Raw genomic sequence first — 22,150 nt, forward strand, 5'->3', positions numbered from 1 at the left:
TAGTGCCGGTTCACACTGTTCCGACTTGTCAGGCGACTTGGTCGCCTGACAAGTAGCGGACCGTGCTGTGCAATTGGAACCGTTCTAATAGGAGCTAATCAAGTTGCTCCGAATTAGAAAAAGGTTCCTGCACTACTTCGGGGCGACATCGGAGTGACTTGCATTGACTTCCATTATGTGAAGTCGTTGCAAGCCGCGCCGAAGTCACGGTGCACGGGCGACGGCATAACTCGCCCGAAGTCGTGTCACCCTAGTGTGAACCGACACTAATCATCAATTTGCTTGAAAATGTGTCAAGTTTGAAAGGAGTTTAAGTATTTAAACTCCTTCCATTCAAGTCTATGTTAATGTGCTGCAACCGGGCCGGCATGCGGTTGCAATGCATTTGCGGCGCGGTATTACATTACAGTTAATATTAGGTATTTGTGGTGCATTTGTAGAGCTCATTAAATACTTCCCAAACGCACCTAATAATGTGTTTTAACGCTATAGGAGTGTTTGATGAGCGCCAGTATTTTGAAAAAGTGTGAACAAGCCCTAAGTGTTATTTCTGTCTGCTGCTTCATTCCTCTGATATCATCACGAGTCACTTCTGACAAGTTCTCCTGACACCAAGAGAAAAATGGTGTCAGGGGAGGGACCTCCAGCTGATTGACAGCCTCTGTTCCTGTGTGCTGTGTGAAGGAGTGGGTGTCCCTTTCCTCCAATCAGCTCACAGAGTTCTCCTCACTGATGTAACTCCAGTTCTCTACCCCCTACTTTTCAGTGCTGAGAGCTCCTGTGTAAATTCTGCACTTTGGATGGATATACAGGAAAGACAGTCGTACATAAACAGGTACAACTTATAGTATGTAGGAGGATTTGTTTCATCTCTGTATCACCTGAGGCCAATCATTTCACTGGGGATATTTGAGGGTTTACAACCACTTCAAATTCAAATTGTTAGTCTCTTTATGATGATGGATGACTCATTTTCTGATTTATGTGTTTGCTTTTCATCAGTGTTGTTAGCTTAGATAATGTTATGGACATGACAGGTTCTCTTTAAGGCAAATTGCATTGCATTAACAAATATGCATTGATTTAATAAATCTACTTTTGCTTAGTTAGAAACAAGTTGTTATTAGGAAAGTGACATTGTTGGGTAAAGTTATTCATACATGGGGCGTAGATATTGAAACAATATTCCTAAAAATAAATACACTATATTACCAAAAGTATTGGGACGCCTGCCTTTACTTGCACATGAACTTCAATGGAATCCCAGTCCTAGTCTGTAGGGTTCAATATTGAGTTGGCCCACCCATTGCAGCTATAACAGCTTCAACTCTTCTGGGAAGGCTGTACACAAGGTTTAGGAGTGTGTCCATGGGAATGTTTGACCATTCTTACAGAAGCGCATTTGTGAGGTCAGGAAATGATGTGGACGAGAAGGTCTGGCTCACAGTCTCCGCTCAAATTCATCCCAAAGGTGTTCTATTGGGTTGAGGTCAGGACTCTGTGTAGGCCAGTCAAGTTCCTCCACCCCAAACTCGCTAATCCATGTTTTTATGGACCTTACTTTGTGCATTGGTCCAATTAATTTGGTGGAGGGGGGATTATGGTGTGGGGTTGTTTTTCAGGGGTTGGGCTTGGCCCCTTAGTTCCAGTGAAGGGAACTCTTAGGGTCCTTTCACATGAACGATCCGATCAGATCTGCCTGTCAGTTTTTTAGGCGGATCTGATCGGATCCTCCATACATCCCTATGGGGCAGCGGATGTCAGCGGCTGCCATTCCGCATCCGATCCTGTCCCTGAAACCCGGACGGATGGAAACCCTATTTTCCATCCGTCCAGCGGATCGGATGGGGTCGGATAATAGCGGACACGCGGTCCGCTCTCATCCGATTCCCCATAGAGAGCAGCGGGGCTCTGACACCTCCCTCTCCGAACACAGTGCGGAGATGGAGCTGTCATCCGCCTGCTCAGCGGGGATCGGCGGATCGATCCCCGCTGAGCACAGAACAGCCCGCAATGGAATGCGGACCATGTGAAAGGAGCCTTAAGATTTCAGCATACCAAGACATTTTGGACAATTTCATGCTCCTAACTTTGTGGGAACAGTTTGGAGATATTCCAACTGACTGCGCCAGTGCACAAAGCAAGGTCCATGAAGACATGGATGAGCGAGTTTGGGGTGGAAGAACTTGACTGGTCTGCCCAGAATCCTGACCTCAGCCCGATAGAACACCTTTGGGATGAATTAGAGCAGAGACTGTGATCCAGGCCTTCTTGTCCACATCAGTGCCTGACCCTCACAAATGCGCTTCTGTAAGAATGGTCAAACATTCCCATAGACACACTCCTAAACCTTGTGGACAGCCTTCCCAGAAGAGTTGAAGCTGTTATAGCTGCAAAGGGTGGGTCAACTGAATATTAAACCCTACGGACTAAGACTGGCCATACACTATACAATTTTCTTGTTCAATTTTCCTTTAGATTTACCAAAACAATGTAATATAGGGTCAAACCTAAACACTTTCAATTTGTATGCAATCAGGCAGGCCCTTGCACTACATAGTTAAAGGTAAATCTAAAGGAAATTGAATAAGAAAATTGTATAGTGTATGGCCAGCCTAAGACTGGGATGCCAGTAAAGTTCATGTGTAAAGGCAGACGTCCCAATACTTTTGGCAATATAGTGTATGTGCAATAGATAAATAAAAGGAGAAAAAAAAACATTTCAAAGCTATACATATATATATATATATATATATATATATATATATATATATATATATACACACAGTATATGCACATTTTTTTTTTCATTCTAAAGGATGGCTTTGTGGAAGAGCACAACTAAATTTGCTGTTTTTTGCCTTTTTATTCATTTCACAGGGGCATTCTGTCCAGAACCTAGATTGTTAAATGGAAAAGTAATGCGAGGGAAGAAAACTGATGGATATAGTGTTGGTAATTCCATAACACTAGAGTGTGATTCATACTATAAACTAAACGGTGCAAGCAGAGTAACCTGTGGAAAAGATTTCCAGTGGAATCCCAAATTGCCAACCTGTGAGAAGGGTAAATTCAATGAATACTGACTTTTTTTTTTTTATGGAGTGAATTAAATAAAGCACAGCTAGACTATGGTATTCATTTATATATTTATTCTTCCGATTCATATTAATTTATGCATACACTTATTTTTAATTATTTTAAAAGCGCTATCAGTTGCACATGGAAGAAAAGACTCTTAGCCCCCATTCACACTTGTGCTACTTGTCATCCGAATTTGGACCCCATTTGGAAGTCGCACCCCATGTTTCCCGATGAATAGCGTTCATATCTGTGCAGCCACAAGTCGCAGGGACATCAAAGTAGTTCCTGCACTACTTTGGTCCAACTTTCATGCAACCTAAGGTCCATAGACCTCAATGTAAACCCTCAAAAGTCGCATGAAAGTCACACCTGCATCATATATCATGTGATTTTGATGCGACTTTGAATGAGTGCAACTTGTGCAGAACTGAAAAATGTGTTAGGTTTCTTTATTTTCAGACGAATTTCAAATTTTCAGAATGATTGGAATTCTAATCGAATCAACCGATTCAAATTCAGTGTGAAGAATAGCTGGTTGTTAGGAAGCGATCCAGGAAGCGGGCCGTTGCATCTTTAACAACTGATTCTTTCTGGTGTACTATGTCTATTCACTTTTCCACTTTTTTGGTGAATGGGTAGGCACATTCACATGGGGGGGATCTGGTGGCCCCCTTGTTATAGGGGACTTCCAGATTTCTAAAATCTCTCCGCTCGCAGACCCCCACAGCCACCAGCCAGGATTGTGGGGAAGAGGTCCTTGTCCCCATCAACAAGGGGACAAGGTGCTTTGAAGTGCGGAGGGGCATAGCCCACCTGCCCCAAAGCACCCACCCCATGTTGGGGGCATGTGGCCTGGTATAATTTAGGAGGGGGGGTGCTCACCTCCCCTTTCTGACCTGCCGAGGTGCATGCTCAGATAAGGGTCTGGTATGGATTTGGGGGGGGGGGGCTCGCCATTTTTTTTTTATTTTGGCGTGGGGTTCCCCTTAAAAGCATACCAGACCCCAAGGGCCCACTATGGATTGTGGGGGTACCCCAGGCAAGCTGATGAGTCACGCGGCGGCTGACTTCCTGGCCCGCTCCTTAACAACCAGCTATTCTTTACACAGAATTTTAATTGGTCGATAAATTTTCAACCGATTTTAATTACAATCGTTCTGAAAATATGGAATTCATTAGAAAATAAAGAAACCTAACAGATTTTTCAGTTGTTCACAAGTCGCACTCATCTAAAGTTGCATCAAAATTGCATCAAAGTCCCATCAAGTCATACAGTAAAGGAATGCAAATCACATGATTTTTAAGTTGCACAAGTGTGAATGGGGCCTTACATTCATTTAGGAGGGGGGCTTTTTTTTTGAGTAAGATTTGTTTAAACTGAACTTAAGGCAAAAAGCTAATTACACAGATGAAATACATCTAAAGGATCCAAAGGATTTGAAAATCTGTCTATCCAGTTCTGAGATTTACACTGTTCTGCCACACAGCACAGACCTGTCTGGCACATAAGAAAAACTGAATTTTATCTGCTACAGTTCAGTAACACGTACAAGTCTTGTATCTCACTCACCCTAGCAACAGACAGTGAAAAGACAAGCAATAGACTAGACTTTCTCAAAATAATTTTCAGGTCTTGAGGAAACCCTGCTTAAACTAATTCAGAGGTCTGTGGGAAGAATGCTTCTTACGTTGGTGGACATTGGGAAGAATGCTTCTCACATTGGTGTACAGTGGGAAGAATGCAGCCTACATTGGTGGTCAGTGAGAAGAATACTTCTTATATTGGTGGTCAGTGGGGAAAACGCTCCTTACATTGGTGGTCAATGGGAAGAATGCTTCTTACATTGGTGGTCAGTGGGAGAAGGAGGAGGACTCAGTGAAGGAGCTCTCTCTGAGAACCAACCTTTTGCAAGCCTGGGCCTTGCTTGCTAGCTTAACCCAGGAACAATGCCTGATCCTGGGGGAGGCCCTGGGAGGGATACCCCTGATAACACAGGGTCTAGTGAGGGGGAGGTGGAGGACCTGACTGTGGGTCCAGGCCCTGGTGAGGACGCAGATGTCTTCAGCCAAAAGATTATCAATTGTTTTAGGGCGATTGAAAAAGCTGAAAAAAAACTTAGTTTTGAAGACTGAACATAAATCTTTCAAAGCCAAGTACTGCCAGGCCTGGAGTAAAAATCGTTTGGCCATGAAGCCTGAGTTACAGGAATTAGAAGAAAAGGTAAAGAAACAATCTTTATTATTGGAAAAACTTAAAGACAAAAGTGGAGTGTTTTAAAGAAAAGTTTGACAATGAGAGGCCAGCCAGACATCAGCAGGTTCTGTGGATCAGCAGCTTCAGGTAATGGATGACCCGGCTCCATCTGCCTCTGCACCTCTCCCCCCATGCCAGGGCTGGGAATCGCCAGCGGCAACCAACCAGAGGGTTGAGAGTGAGCATGGAACCTTGACCTTCATCCAGCAGATGGAGTCAACCCTGAGAGCAGACAAGTTTGTCTTTCCTGATGATCCATCAGAAGTTCCTGAGGATGAGCAGAGGAGATACAAACCAGCAAAGCCAGTACTGCTGGAGAAATCCCAGTACACCATGCTGCCTTCCAGAATGTCTGCTCCACCTGCTGTGGTGGATGGTGTCCCAGGTGAGAAGGAGCTCTGCATATAGCTGCCTATTGGAGAGTCTGCTGTGAACAAACCCAGTGCAGACATGCAAGGAAAACCCCTGATAGAGGAGTCACCAGACCATCAGAGGAATGTGGATGGACCTGCATCTAACACCCCAGGCATGTATTTTGAAGGTCCTGCTGAGACCAGTAGTCCCACAGCAAGCAAAATGGCTGCCAGCTCCAAACAGCCTGCTTCATGTTCACCTGAGTCTTCCATTGCTGACTGACCAGCTGATTGCTGGTGGGGGAGGGGATCAGCATGGTGCTGCAATTAGAGTGGAAGCAGCCATGGAAGTTTCCTGGAATGTTTTACCTGTTGCTGTGTGCTTCCAGTGGAAGAGAAGATGACAGCTGAAGTTCTCACCAATTCAGCAGCAAATATGGATTCTGCTGTGAAGACAACAATAATAATAAATATCCCAGCAAGTATTAAAAATGACAATAATAATAAAGCAATGAATGCGGTGGGTGGTGGTGAAGGGGTTAATATTGCTGGGAAAAATAAAAATGACATTTCTTCTCCTGCTCAGCAGAGGAAGGATTCATCGGTTGTAAAGATCAATCCCGAATCTGCTAGGTGTGTGTCAGATAGCTTAAAACAAACTGATGCATTTTCTGCTGCAAGACATATAGGAAGCTATGCTTCAGTTTTGGGGAGTCGCACCACGGTGGGTGGTGGAAATTTTGTTAATAGCCACAATTCAGGGAGGTTTGGTGGGGGGCTGGTTAGTGGGTATAGGAGGAGAATTGTGGTTCAGTTGAGGTGGGAGGGGGAGGGAACCCCACCAGTAAGGGGCTGAGTTGGTTTTGGAAATGGGCTTTAACCACTTCTATACCGAGTCATGTAAAATGACGTCGGCAAAGTGGTTGTCTAGATCCGGGCCGCCGTCATATGACGTCGGCCCGTTCTAGCTGCTACTGCGCGCCCCAGGCGGCGCGCAGCGGCGCGATCAGGGATGAGGCTCGTCCCTCGGACATAGCCCATCACTGATCAAGGTAAACAGCCAATAGAAATTGGCTGTTTACCACGTGATCGGCTGTGTCAATCACAGCCGATCACATGAGCGGCTCCAGCACGAGCCGCTCGTTCTCTCTGCAATGCGCGCCCCCGGCGGCGCGCAGAGCAGCGATCGGGGACGAGGCTCGTCCCTCGGACAGAGTCGATCCCCGATCTAGGTAAAGAGCCAATGAAATTGGCTCTTTACCACGTGACCGGCTGTGTCCAATCACAGCCGGTCACAAATGTCAACAGAGAACACGGTAACTAGCTGTCACCGTGTTCTCCTCCTCACACACTGATCCTGTGTGAGGAGGAGATTGTGGTAACAGCTAGTTACCAACTACAGTGCACCCTAAACACACTGATTGCCCCCCCCCCAATAAAGAGCACCTGTCACTAGCCCATCAAAGTACCCGAGTACCTGTCATCAGGTACTCAGATGACAGGTACTCGGGTACTCTGATGGGCTGGTGACAGGTATTCGGGTACTCTGATGACAGGTACTCAGGTACTCTGATGACGGATACTCTGATGACAGGTACTCGGGTACTCTGATGACAGGTACTCGGGTACTCTGACGGGTACTCGGGTACTCTGATGACGAGTACTCGGGTACTCTGATGACGGGTACTCGGGTACTCTGATGACAGGTACTCGGGTACTCTGATGACGGGTACTCGGGTACTCTGATGACAGGTACTCGGGTACTCTGATGACAGGTACTCGGGTACTCTGATGACGGGTACTCGGGTACTCTGATGACAGGTACTCGAGTACTCTGATGACGGATACTCGGGTACTCTGACAGGTACTCGGGTACTCTGATGACAGGTACTCGGGTACTCTGATGACAGGTACTCGGGTACTCTGATGACAGGTACTCGGGTACTTTGAGTACCTGTCAACGGAGTACCCGTCATCAGAGTACCTGAGTACCTGTCACCTACCCATCAGAGTACCCGAGTACCTTCCACCTGCTCATCAGAGTACCTGACGCCTGAAGTACCCAAGTACTTGCCGCCTGCTCATCAGTACCCATCACTACTCATCAGTACTCATCAGTACCTATCACGTATCAGTACTGATCATCAGTACCCATCAGTACAGTATCACCTATCACCTATCAGTCAGTGAGTACTACTCATCAGTACCTATCACCTGCCTGTCACCTGCCCATCAGAGTACCCGAGTACCTGTCACCTGCCTATCGGAGTACCCGAGTACCTGCCACCTGCTCATCAGTACCAGAGTACCTGTCACCTGCCCAACAAAGTACCCGAGTACCTGTCACCCTTCATACAGCCACCATGTCCAAGTCCAAAAAGGTTTATATACGTCGTCCGTTTAAACCTAAATACCGGTGTTATGGCAGCAGATAGCTGCCATAACCCTGGTATTTTTTTAAACGGTGGACGGTTGGCTTTCCGATAAGGGTGGTCCCAGCGGTGGATTCGCCGTGGGATCACCCTTCCGGGATGGCGGAAGAGGCGCCCCCCTCCCGATGCGTTCCGGTCCTTTTCCCCGCTTACCGGACCCGCCGGCAGCGGGGAAAACGATCCGGTCCCGAATCCTCACAGACAGGATGTCGAGTGAGGGCAAGCTTGCCCTCACTTGACTCTATGGTCTTGGAGGACCGGAGCTACGGAAAATGTTGTTGCCTAGCAACCGGTTTAAAGGTCCTTTTTTTTTTTTTTTTTCATTTTATATTATAATTATTTTTTTTTTTTTTTCTATCTTTTAGTGTACTTGTGAGATCTGAGGACTTTTTGACCCCAGATCTCACAAAAAAGAGGTCCTGTCGTGCCTATTTCTATTACGAGGAATATTTACATTTCTTTTAATAGAAATAAAAATGATCAATTTTTTTTTTTTTTTTAAACGGTGTAAAAATAAAAAATAATAAATAAAATAAATAGTAAAAAAAAAAAAAAAAAAATTAAAGCGCCCTGTCCCCGTTAGCTCGCGCGCAGAAGCGAATGCATACAGAAACCCCGCCCACATATGTAAGCGGTGTTCAAACCACACATGTGAGGTATCGCCGCGATCGTTAGAGCAAGGGGAATAATTTGAGCCCTAGACCTCCTCTGTAACTCAAAGATGGCAACCTGTAGAAATTTTTAAATTGTCGCCTATGGGGATTTTTAAGTACCAAAGTTTGTCACCATTCCGTGAGCGTGCGCAATTTTGAAACATGACATGTTGGGTATCTATTTACTCGGCTTAACATTATCTTTCACATTATGGAAAAAAATTGGGCTAACTTTACTGGTTTCTTATTTTTTAATTAAAAAAAGTGATTTTTTTTCAAAAAAATTGCGTTTGGAAGACCGCTACGCAAATACGGTGTGATAAAAAATATTGCAATAATCTCCATTTTATTCTCTAGGGTCTCTGCTAAAAAAAAATATATAATGTTTGGGGGTTCTAAGCAGTTTTCTAGCAAAACAACTGATTTTAGCTTGTAAACACCAAATGTCAAAAATAGGCCTAGGCAAGTGGCTAGGATGCATGATGATGCTCCTTGGATGTTCGGCCCCTCTATATGGCTAGGCTGTGAAAAAGTCTCACACATGTGGTATTGCCATACTCAGGAGGAGTGGCAGAATGTATTTTGGGGTGTCATTTTTGCTGTGTACATGCTATGTGTTAGGAATATCCTATAAATCGACAACTTTGTGTAAAAAAAAAAGTTTTCATTTTTTTTCCACATTTTCCAAAAACCTGTGGAAAAAAATGATATGTTCAAACGACCCATTATGCCTCATAGAATATACGTTGGAGTGTTTGCTTTCCAAAATGGGGTCATTTTGTGGACTTTTCCATTGTATTGGTGCTCTAGGGCCTTGAAAAGTGTGATAGGTAGTAAGAAAGTTTTATGTGTATTTATGCTCCTAGAACGCCTGAATGTGCTTCTTGGACGTGGAGTCTCTTTTTGTGGCCAGGCTGTGTAAAAGTCTCACACATGTGGTATCGCCATACTCGGAAGGAGTAGCAGAATGTATTTTTGGGTGTAATTTTTGCTGTGTACATGCTATGTGTTAGAAATAGCTTATAAATTGACAACTTTGTGGGAAAAAAAAGAAAAAAAAATTTTTTCTTCATTTTCCCAAGAATTGTGGGAAAAAATTACAACGTCAAAAAACTCACCATGCCTCTTACTAAATACCTTGGACTGTCTACTTTACAAAAAGGGGTCATTTGGTCGGTATTTGTACTGTCCTGACATTTCAGGGCCTCAAGAAAGGAGATAGGCAGTCAGTACATCTGGTGTGATCAATTTTCAGTAATTGGTACCATAGCTTCTAGACTCAATAACTTTCACACAGACTAAATAATATACACTAATTTGGGTTAATTTTACCAGAGACATGTAGCAGTATACATTTTGGCCCAAATGTATGAAGAAAAATTTATTTTTTGCAAAATTTCATAATTGAAACTAAAAAAAAAGTGTTTTTTTTTTAAAATTTTTGCTCTTTTTTTGCATATATCACGAAAAAAAAAAACCCCAGTTGTGATCAAATACCACCAAAAGAAAGCTCTATTTGTGTGAAAAAAATGATAAAAATTTTGTTTGGTTATAGTGTAGCATGACTGAGCAATTGTCATTCAAAGTGTGAGAGTGCTGAAAGCTGAAAATTGGTCTGGGCAGGAAGGGTGTCTAACTGCTCTGTATGGAAGCGGTTAAAGCTTGTGATATTTGTGCTTTGATTTTCCCAGTGGGAAGTTATAAATTTGATTTGTCTTTTGTGAAACCTGAGAGTTTGGATCTCTTTTGGGACAGGGATAGGAGGTGCAAGGGCCTTCAGCAATGAAGTAGTTTGGTGCCAAAGGTGATTTCAAGGCAGCTTTTGATAAAGTCCGTGACAATCTTGGTGCGTAATGAATCCATATTAAGTAGTATGGCTACGCTGATATGGCGAAGTCCTCACTCCACTGTGGAAGGTCCTTGATGAGCATGGAATATGGACAGGGGCCTGGACAGTATCGCTAAAATTGAGGGTGCTGGGCAATGTAGTTCAGCACTTTCTCTGCTCAGCCTTTCTGGGAAGGAATAGGTGGCCATTTTCCACCAAGGTCAGCCTAAGGTGTGTAATAAATGTGGTGATAATGGCCATTTTGCATCGTCCTGCACCCTCAAGAAGTGCTCACTGTGCCAGGATTTAGGCCATTTGGCCAGAGAATGCACCAAGATTCGGTGCAATTTGTGCTAGCAGCTCGGTCATCCATATAGCCAGTGCCCCGAGGCACTGCATAACTTGCCAGGATTGGAGATTGATCTGCAGAGGCTTGATAAAGAAGATGAAGCAGCTGAAGTTAGGGAGGAAACTGTTGTTGCCCCTCCTGTGTCTGTTGTGTCAGATTCTGTTTTCCCCTAGTGATGTGGTCCCTGAGTCTGTTCCTCCTGTTGTTGTTCCTAAATCTACTGTGCGTAGATCCACCAGGCTAGTGGAAGCTGCTGGGGGGGGCGGGTTTAGTGGATCTTCCCTCTTGGCCTACTCCACCTCTAGTCCCTGTCCCTCGACACCGCAAATGTGGCCAAGGGAGTGCAGGGGTGCTGGATGGTTGTGGGGTCAATGGAATTCGAGGGAGGGGTGTCCATGTCCCATGTCTCACCCTCTGTTGTGGAGGATTCAGATGATTAGGGGTGGGAGAGGATAAGGAGAAAGAAAAAGAGGAATACCAGTAAAAGCGGTCATTTCCTCCTTACAGTCAGACCTAGGAGGGGTTCCTCTTGTCAACACATTTTCTGTTTTATAAGGGGAGGAGTTGGTATCAGATTTATTATTTATCTATTTCTTTATCATCTATGGATGAGGGGGAGTCACATAGTATAAAGAGAGCTGTTTCGGGTGATGAGTGTGGTAGAGGTTAAGAAACAACTACCCCAATCACCCTGATGGCAGTTCCCACTCCGATAAAGGTGGTGACCATTAATGTCGCCAGCATGAAATCTGCAAGAGCTCGTGATATTGCCTTATTTTTGCTCAGTGAGTTTGATGCTGAGATTTTATTTTTGCGAGAGACCTGGCTCAGTACTTTGGCCGATGTCCATCTAGCAAAAAGGGAGTGGAGATGCGGTCCCTCCTTTTGGTCTCTTGCGGCTGAGCCTTGCAGCGAAGTTGCGGTACTTTTTAAAACCGATACGGTAACGTGCCGGCGGGTAATTGAGGTAGAAATGGGGAGATGCATGGTCTTAGACATCTCTGCTAGGGGGCAGGACCTGCGCCTTATCAATATTTATGGACCACAGTCAAAATGGGACAGGAAATGCCTCCTCACAAAGATCAAGCCCTTCCTTTTTACATCCCAGCAGGTTTTCTTTGGAGGTAACTTTAACACCATAATTAGGCCTGAAGACAGGAGAGGCTCCATAGACAGGCTGGGGTACGATAGCGTTTTTTTTATATGGTTAGACAAGCAGGTCTGGAAAAAAGGGCACATTAAGCACTGCCCTGGCAGCACAGGATTCACATTCCAGAGAGGGAATAGTCAGAGTAGGATAGATAGTTTTTTTTTTTTTTCTCCACTTTCTCGGCTCCTGAGTTGAGGATGGTGGAGTTCTCTGACCACTGTATGCTGTCTGTGACTCTGAATGCCTTAGACACTCCATCCAGGGGAAGGGGTACCAGGAAACTGAATTTGGCTCTCCTGGAAGAGGTAAGACAATCCTTTGAGGATTTTTTTCAGGCACAGGTTTCTATTCTGGACATTTGCAGCAGTAAGTCAGAGTGGTGGGAACTTGTGAAACAAAGGGTGACTGGACTTTTCAAGTCCATAAGTAAGAAGAAGCAGCTTGGTATGTACATTGCCTACCAGCATTTGCGGAGGAAGCTTGATTGTCTTGTCTCATATGGAGGAGATCCAGGGGAGATCTCTGAGGTGAAGCTTCTTCTTAGGAAGTGTCAATATGACCGGCATGCCTCCTTGGTTCTGAAGCGAGATTATAAGAAATATCACTCGCCTGATCCTTACCAGAATTGTAAGCAAGGAATTGCATTTAAGGCGGTCATAGGCCTGAGGGATAGTATGGGTTCCCTGGTGAAGTCCAGATCAGGGGTCCTGAAGGTCTTCAGGTCATATTACGCAGACCTTCTGGGAAGAAAGGACCTTAGTCGGGACAGGATAGAAAGCTTTGCCTTTGATGGATTTGACAGAACCAATTTTAGTGGATGAGGTAGTTCGTGCTATAGAGATGCTGGCTACCAAAAAATCGCCTGGGCCATATAGGTTGACATCTGAAATTTATAAGTGTTTTAAGTCCATTCTGGCTCCCTTTTTAGTGGAGGTTTATAACAGCTGTCTAGAAGAGGGTTCACTCCCTCCCTCCACGAGGCAATCCACTGTCATTCTTCTGTCAAAAGGTAAAGACCCCTCAATGATTGAGAACTGGCGCCCCATCAGTCTTCTCAATGTTGATAGATAGATCTTGGTGAAGATTCTTTTTTGGTGCTTGTCGTCAGTAGCAGATGATTTGTTTTCCAATCATCAGCACTGCTCGGTCCAAAGTAGAATTACCTTTTCAGCAGTTTTGGCTTTCCAGGAGGCTTTGGAGCGATGCAGGGCTGCTGGATGGAGAAAGTACTTGCTGGCATTGGATCAGGCGAAAGCTTTTGATTGAGTCAATCATGAGTACCTGTATTTGCTACTTGGTAGATACGGCCTGCAGGGGAGGTTTATAGATTGGCTGAAAGCATTATATAAAGGGGCTGGGAGCTTCCTACTTGTTAATGGTTGGGTTGGACAGCCATTTGAGGTTGGCTCTGGTGTGCGCCAGGGGTGTCCTTTAAGCTCCCTTATATATGCTTTGGCAATTGACCCCTTCATAAGAAGGTTAGAGGGTGGATCATTGTGCTGGGTGACTTTGGGCATTGCTGGTGTGCCGTATTTAAAGGTCGTGGCTTATGCCGATAATGTGTCTGTTATTATCTCTGGGATGGAGGAAGTGCAGGAGATGGTCTCTGTGATAGAGCAGTACACAGAGGCTTGTGGCTCTAAAGTCAACCATGAAAAGAGTGAAGTTTTCTGGATGGGCAAGGAGGGTGAAAGCTTCGAACATCCGGATGCCTTCCCAGAGCCCCAGCAGGAAATTAGCAGGAAAGTACAGTCTTGGTAATATGTTAGCAGAGAACCCACTGGGATGGGTGGGTATTTTTTAATCTTGGTTTAGGCCTTTTCTAGAATGCTGGAAAGATGCCGGGCCAGTGAAAAGTCTGAAAGTCCGACATGGCAAGCTTCCGGCTTATGTTTCCCTGTGTCTGAAAATACTTCAGCAGTGGCAGCTGATAGTGGAGGATATCAAGTCCCTACCCAGAAAGCTTCTGGAGAAAAGGATTTTGGGCTCTGCTTTCAGTGTGTCACTGGCCTTAAAGGATTGCCCAGGCTCCATAATGAGGGAGGGGTTGTGTTTAACCAATTTGGGAAGAATACCTCTAAAGTTTAGGGATCAAGCCTGGCTCGCTTTCCATGGAAGGCTCTATGTGAGAGGGAACCTGAAGCATCATAATGTGGATGATCAGGATTGTCCTAGAGCAGATTGTGTTTGTAAAGTAGAGTCTATGGACCACTTTTTGCTCCAGTGTCCCTTTAACATAGAGGTGTAAAAGGGTGGGGAGGGCTCTAGGCATGCCCTTTCTCTATCGCATGAGTTATGCGGAGTGGGTGTACGGGGCATTCCCGACTCGCTGGGATTTTGATTTGGATACGCTTTTTCTAGTTAGTATAGTTGTCCGTTACTTCATGTGGAATGCACGATGCCAGATTACCCGGCGGAAGAAAGTCCTCCCTGTCGAGATGGTGGTGTACGATATTCTGGGTGAGGTTGGAAAGATTTGGGGTCTTGAGAAGGACACGGAGCCTCAAATGGTCTGGATAAGGGCGTGGAGGAATATCAGACCTGCCTTTGGTGAACTGTCCATCTCTGGGTGAGGAGCTCTTTTCCTATGCTATTTCTTTCAGTCCCTTAGCTTTTGTTGGTTAATATCTTCTTTTTGAAGAAGGGCTGCATGCATAATGGGGGTGGTTTTGTTTCTTGACCTCGCAGGATTGATGTCTGGCGCAGTGGTATGAGTCTTACTAAGATTATTTTCCCCGGTATGACATATTCATGATGTGAGTTTTGTTTTTGCTTTAAAGCCATTCTTTGTTTGAGAGCAGAATTTGCTATATATTTTTCTCCCTTTTCATGTAAATATGTATATATTTATGTATATTGATTTTATGCTTACTGATTGCAAGACTTTCAATAAAGAAAAATTGGGAAGAATGCTTCCTACATTGGTGGTCTGTGGGATGAATGCTCCTTACATTGGTGGTCTGTGGGAAGAATGATCCTTACACTGCTCCTTACACTGGTGGTCAATGGGAAGAATTCAACTCTTACAGTGGTGTTTAGAATGCCACCCCTACAGACAGCTAGAAAGATAGTTGGTGTCATGCTGCTGGCCTGCAAAAATGGCGTTGGCGCCAAAACTATGCTGGCACTATGACACGGGAGGTCAACGAGCCACAGCCTCTGGAGGAACCCTGGTTGAGAATGGCTTCAATAGACTGATGAGTTTGATTTTAAGCTGCAGAATGTTTTACAAGGTAGCATTGGTATTTAAAAGGACTGGATTAATTTCTTACAACTAATAATATCAAACACTATAATTACTAAATACTAGGTAATTAAGTCAACTGACCTTGGAGATCAGGAATATTTTATTCCTCTTGTAAGGCAAATCGGTAGCAGTTGCTTATACATTTTATACTGAAGTCCTCAGAAATCTATGAACTCTGTGAACTTTTTTTTAAACCAGTATGACAAATTTTGATTTTTTTTTTTTGCATTTTTATTTATTTCTTACAGGAGCATTCTGTCCAGAGCCCAAATTAATTAATGGAAAAATACAACAAGGAAGGAAAACTACTGGATATTATGAGTATGATTCAATAACAGTGGCTTGTAATTCAGACTACAAACTAATAGGGGAAAGGCGAGTGATGTGTCAAAAAAATTTTCAGTGGAGTGAATTCCCAATCTGTGAGCTAAGTAAGTGTAATGTACTGTAATACTTGTTAACTAAAGATGAATGAAGCAAGTCAGGGGGTGCCAGGAAGGATCCAGATGATGCAGGTTTTCATCAAAGCAGTAGTAAATAAAAAAAAAAACGGGGCAACAGGGCAATTCCCCCCATCCCCCCGAGAAAATATTTTTTAGCGGTGCCGTACTCCCACCGCGGTGGTCCCGGCTCCTGCTTGCCACTCACTGCCAGGCCAGCAGTGGTTGGTTGCTGGCACCGCCCAGCGTCTAGCAACCAACCATGTGATTAGTATGACTCCGCCCCTGATGTTCAGCAGGGGGCGGGACTTTCTCTCGCAGTCTGTCCTGGGCTTCCTGCTGCCACACTTCCTGACTCGCTCCTGCATCTATCAGTGGTGGAACTTTCTTGTTTAGATCTGACTGCTGCCAGTGCCCTGCCTCCCTTGTAAATTTAAATAAGGTAAGGAACTTCAGGTGGTTTATATTTAAGTTAGAGGAGGAGCAGCTCTGGGGACCCTGATGTAAGGGGGGGCTCTGTGGGGACCCTGATGTAAGGGGGAGCTCTGTGGGAACCCCGATGTGAGGGGGGCTCTGTGGGGACCCCAATGTGAGGGGGGCTCTGTGGGGACCCCAATGTGAGGGGGGCTCTGTGGGGACCCCAATGTGAGGGGGGCTCTCTGGGGACCCTGTGAGCTGGGGGGGCTCTCTGGGGATCTCGACATAAGGTGGGGCTCTCTGGGGACCCTGATGTAAGGGGGGGGGGCTTAAGCCCTTTCCACTTTTAGCTAGGTACACACTTAAGGAGAAGTATGGGGAAAGCTTGTTTGGCTGTACTTCTCCTATGGAACACAGGAGTGCTGTTCGTTTTGCAATACAGTTCTGTAAGCAACACCTTATTTTCTGACAGTGCCCCTCCCAGGACTAGACTCTGGATCCGCCCCTGATTCAGAGTGCAGTGCGCATGTGTCGGTGATGTCACCGGCTGAAGAAATAGTAAATATCTCATATATGTGCACTGTTTAGGAGATATTTCTTGTACCTACAGGTAAGATTTATTTTAAGCCTACCTGTAGGTACATACAGTATATGCAGGTTGTCTACAGTGAGCTAGTTAGCATAGCTACTCAAGCTAGGGGAAAGGAGTTAATACCTTTTACCACCGTTCCCAGTCTAATTTCGGTCTGACCCACTGGTCCTGTATTTATATAAAAGGGGACAGGGGTCCAGGCCCAAGAGGCTGGAAAAGGGCTGAGAGAGCCAGGATAAGAAACCATTGACTCGTCAGGAAAACAATATCTGGAAATCGCTGCTATGGACTTTGCTTAAAAGAACTCTTCCTGTGCAGGTATGCTGGAGCAGCCACAGATAGGTTTGTAGGCAGGTGCAGGCTACTTTCTCCACAGAAGGTGGCGCTTGGCTGTAGTGGCACTGTTGTAGGAGAGGAAGTCAGGAATAAAGAAGCTCCTCTATAGTTTCCTGGGTCACTGGGGAAGCTATCCAATTGGGACTCAAGTGGCCATCTTGGGTCAAACAGAGCCTATTTAAGGCCCTGGCTCCAAGGTTTTGGCACGCTTTTGGTGAGTGGACAGGGTATTGACGGCTACCCTGTCTGTGAGGGATACTGTTAGTGCTAGGGAGAGGTTCCTGACAATGAGGCAAATCGTCTCTTCTGGACATTCTCCAGAAGACCCAGACGCCCAGGCCACATTCAGTCCCCTTTAGACAGACACTGTCATTCCAGCCGGAAACTACTCCTGTCATTCTACTGAACTGTGAGTGTGGCCACGCGGGTGTTTTTTCTCCCAGGCTTGTTATGAATTGTTGTTGCATTTCTTCAATACAAGTTTATTGCACTTGTTTGTGTGAATTATTGACTCTGCACCATGCTGCACCCCACCTACAGGTTTAGTCATGGAAAGAACGTTTTACTCTGTTGCAACTGTTATGACAAGTTTACAGTGAAGTTGTTTCCACCTCTTTGAGCCTGGTCCGAAGTTATTAACAGGGGCGCATGTTGGTTTCTGGTGCATCCTAAAGAACCTGCGTCTATAAAAGCACTATGGGCTATGAGTAACATCACTACAATAGGTTAACTTGGCGGATCAATCCCAGCTGAGCAAAACAGAGTCGGCCAGGCAGAAAGGACCCTTAGATAGGTTAGTTTTAGATCATGGATGCCTGTAAATATAGCAATTTTAGTGTTAGGGTGGACTTCCCCTTTTAAGATAAAAAACCTTCTGACTTTTGGAACCGCTTTAAAGTGGTTGTAAAGGCAGAAGATTTTTTATCTTAATGCATTCTATGCATTAAGATAAAAAGTTTTCTGTGTGCAGCAGCCCCCCTTTGCCCCCCCAATACTTACCTGAGCCCCTTCTTGATCCAGCGATGTCTACAAATGCCTCGGCCGTTCAGGACTTTCCCTCCTAATTGGCTGAGACAGCAGGGGTGTCATTGGCTCCTGCTGCTGTCAATCAAACTCGGCCATTTAGGAGAGAGGGGGCGGGGCCTAACTGTGGCTCTGTGTCTACATGGATACACAGAGCTGTGACTTGGCTCAGGTGCCCCCCATAGCAAGCTGCTTGCTGTGGGGGGACTCAACAGGAAGAAGGGGCCAGGAGCAGCAGTGAGGAAGCCGAGAATAAAATGATCCGGGCTGCTCTGTGCAAAACCACTGCACAGAGCAGGTAAGTATAACGTTTGTTATTTTAATAGAAAAAAATGAGACTTTATAATCACTTTAACCACTTCCCGACCACCCGCTGCCTATTTACTGTGGCATGGTGGCTCTCCTGCACAAACCGACGTAGATCTACGTTGGTTGCGCACGGAAAGCATGGGGGCGAGTGTGTCCCGCCAGCGGTGTGCTCCCACCCCCACTTGGCAGCGGGGAAGCTGATGCACGGGTCAGGAGGCTCCGATTGCCGCCTGACACCCGCGATCGTTCCCTGCTGAGAGAGGACAGTCAGCTGTTGTAAACACAGACTGTTCTTCTCCCTGCAATGACCATAGAAGCCCATGTGATCCTTCTATGTAGGATCACATGTCTCTATTGTCATTTCAGAAGCCACGCCCCCCCACAGTTAGAATCACTCCCCTAGGCTCACATTTAACCACTTGATCACCCACAGGGTGGTTAACCCCTTCCCTGCCAGTGTCATTTTTACAGTAACAGTGCATATTTTTAGCATTGATTACTGTAGTAATGACACTGGTACCCCCAAAAGTGTCAAAAATGTCAGTTAGGGGTCCGATCTGTCCACCGCAATGTTGCAGTCCTGCAAAAAATCGCAGATTGCCGCCATTACTAGTAAAAAAAAAAAAATAATAAATAAAAATTACAAAAATCTTTCCCGTAGTTAGTAGACGCAATAACTTTTGCGCAAACCAATCAAAATACGCTTATTGCGATTTTTTTTTTTTTACCAAAAATATGTAGCAGAAAACAAATTGGCCTAAAATGTTAAAAAAATTAGATTTACATCTTTTTTTTTGGGGGGGGAATGTTATATAGCAGAATGTGAAAAATATTGTCTTTTTTTTCAAAATTGTCACTCTTTTTTTGTTTATAGTGCAAAAAATAAAAATTGCACAGGTGATCAAATATCACCAAAAGAAAGCTCTGTTTGTAGGAAAAAAAGGACGTCAATTTTATTTTGATACAGCATCGCACGACCACGCAATTGTCCATTAAAATAACGCAGTGCCAAATCGCAAAATAGGGCCTGGTCATTAAGGGGGCAAATCCTTCCGGTCTTAAAGTGGTTAATCTTCGACTTCTCACATGACTGAAGTCCCCGGCAGGTTCCAGTCATTGATGAGCACACTTCACTCAAAGTATACCTCCATGTGCACAGGCGCTGTAGACCCCGCCCACATACAAGTCACCAAGTGGTGTTTTCTACAGCTTCAACGTGTCATGTTTCAAAAATGTTTCTACTGTTTGTATATTTTGCATATCCAAAAGGAACTTCCAATTCTGCATAGCCACAATGATGTCTATTCCTGCCTGCCCCAAAAATAAGAGCCGGTTCACATTGCCGCAACTTGTCAGGCGACTTTTCAGCCTGACAAGTCGCGCTCCGTCGCGGTCCATTGACCGCTACAGGACCCGTTCTAATAGGAGCGACACAAGTCGCTCCAACTTAGAAAAAGGGTCCTGTACTACTTTGGGGCGACCTCGGAGCGACTTGCATTGACTTCCATTATGTGAAGTCCCTGCAAGTCACTCCGAAGCCGTGGTGCATTGTAATGCACAAGTCGCCCCCGAAGTAGTAAGGAGTCGTGTCGCCCCAGTGTGAACCGACTCTAAAGCTAGCTATACACTAGCAGAACTCTGAGGTTTTTCATTTTAACCGCTTGCAGGCCATCCACCATAGATATACTACAGCAGGCTGCTCTGCACGGATCATGTACCTAGTACCTGATCCGCGCATCGGGATAAGAGCGCGCCCGCATGCCCCTGCCGCCACGGGTGTGTTGCGATTGGCTGCAGCACCAACCAAACTGCAGGTTCCAGGCGCTGATTGGTCGCCAGCACCCGACGATTGGCTCCGGACATTACCAAAGAGAGCCCTGTGTAGGTAAACAAACACAGGGCTCTCTTCTGACAGCAACGATGTGCTGTTTTTTTTCTTCCTGCAACACACATTGCTTAGTAAAAACAGCACACAGTAACACGTTGGCCACACATTTAACCCTTTCATCACCCCTTCTCTGCCAGTGTCATTAGTACAGTGACAGTGCATATTTTTAGCAATGATCACTGTACTGATGTCATTAGTTGCAAAAACAAAAGTGTCAGTTAGGTGTCCAATTTGTCCACTGCAATATCACAGTACCGCTATAAATCGCTGATCACCAGCATTGCATAGTAAGACTGGGTTCAAAGTGAATTCAGAGCGGCTTGCAGCAGGGGGCCTGGTGCATCCCCGTGCACCATTTCATGTCCGAATTATTGACTGAATTCGGACCTGAAACGAACCAGAAGACGCACAAGACTTTTCTGCAAGCCGCTGTGCAGCTGACACAGAGCTGTGTGTCTCCTGTCATACAAATTGAATGCGGAGAAACCCCCATCCAATTTGCGACAGTGTGAACCCAGCCTAAAAAATAAAAATAAATACAAGTTCCATAAATATATCCCCTAGTTTGTAGACGCTTTAATGTTTGCACAAACCAATCAATGTACGCTTATTTTGGGATTTTTTTTTTACCAAAAATATGTAGCAGAATACATATTGGCCTAAATTTTAGAAGAAATGTTGTTTTATAGCAGAAAGTAAAAAATGTGGTTTTTTTAATCAGAATTGTCTGTTTTTTTTTTTTTTTTTGTTTATAGCACAAAAAATAAAAAATGCAGAGGTGATCAAATACTACCAAGAAAGCTCTATTTGTGTGAAAAAAAAGGACATACATTTTATTTGGGTACAATGTCACACGTCTGCGCAATTGTCAGTTAAAGTAATGCAGGCCATATCGCAAGAAATGGCCTGGTCAAGAAAGAGGGGGGGGGGGGGGCAAAGGTGGTTAAAGTGGAAAAAACTAGCATTTCTAGCCACGGCGCATCTTGAGTAAGGGAAGATGGTTCATGTAGCATTTTTACTTCCTGGAATCCATCTGCTCTTATTTCAGGCATGTAGGCAGGAGGGTGTGCTAAGCTGAGAAAGCCCCTCCTCCCCAGGAAAGAAATAAACTTTTGAATGAATGGGAAGTGCTCTGTGCTGAGTGGCTTCCTGCTCATTCACAAACTGAAGCATAGTAAACACAGTTTTTCTATGCTTCAGTTATGGATGAACACTGTGAGCAAGTGTGTTCACTGTGTTCATTTAGAAAAGGAAGGGGCTGGTAAAATACATATTTACCATCCCATTCCCCCACTGTCCATCCTTAAACATCTCCTGCAGCAGTCAGGAGAGAGGAGAGGGGCCCAAAATGGAGGTAAGCTGGGCAGTAGGGGGAATCGGCACCGCACATATTGATTAGAGTGTGCCCAGGCACAACTGGTACACCCCCTGCACACGCCTATGCATTAAGACTCATAGGATTTAGGACATCATTTTGGCCTAGGCTAGAAACCAAGAAGCAGCTAAAGAAATGTAACTGTAAAAGTTTTTAAACAAGTAAATATTATATATACCAGGGGTATTGAATTAAAATTCATGGAGGTCCAGTCACTAAACTTTTCTTCCAGCAGGGGTCCAAATCGTATGTTTGATTCCTAATGGCACCTTGAAGCATTGGCAAATGCTGCATGTTTTCGTGAGTGTCACACCAGCTTGGTGCAGCGCAATTTAAAAAGGGCCAGGGACTACTTTTTGTATGTTTCTTCATGTAAGACAGTCCATTGAAATGAATGGGCTGCCTACATGCAGAACACAG

General features: G+C 44.9%; 1 protein-coding gene across 1 annotated transcript in view; it reads left to right on the plus strand.

Annotated features, from left to right (window-relative positions):
• The window catches only part of LOC309544140 (C4b-binding protein alpha chain-like), a gene marked incomplete at its 3' end in the record, with an annotated part of 145,323 nt that overhangs the window by 115,836 nt on the left and 7,337 nt on the right, over positions 1 to 22,150 (plus strand). The window contains exons 8-9 of the mRNA XM_082243031.1: positions 2,881 to 3,066; positions 15,599 to 15,781. Coding sequence (XP_082099157.1) covers positions 2,881 to 3,066; positions 15,599 to 15,781 — 369 coding nt within the window. The remainder of the gene's footprint in view (positions 1 to 2,880; positions 3,067 to 15,598; positions 15,782 to 22,150) is intronic.

The sequence above is a fragment of the Pelophylax lessonae genome (assembly GCF_965119305.1).
Source record: "Pelophylax lessonae genome assembly, chromosome: 1".
NCBI classification, from domain to species: Eukaryota; Metazoa; Chordata; class Amphibia; order Anura; family Ranidae; genus Pelophylax; species Pelophylax lessonae.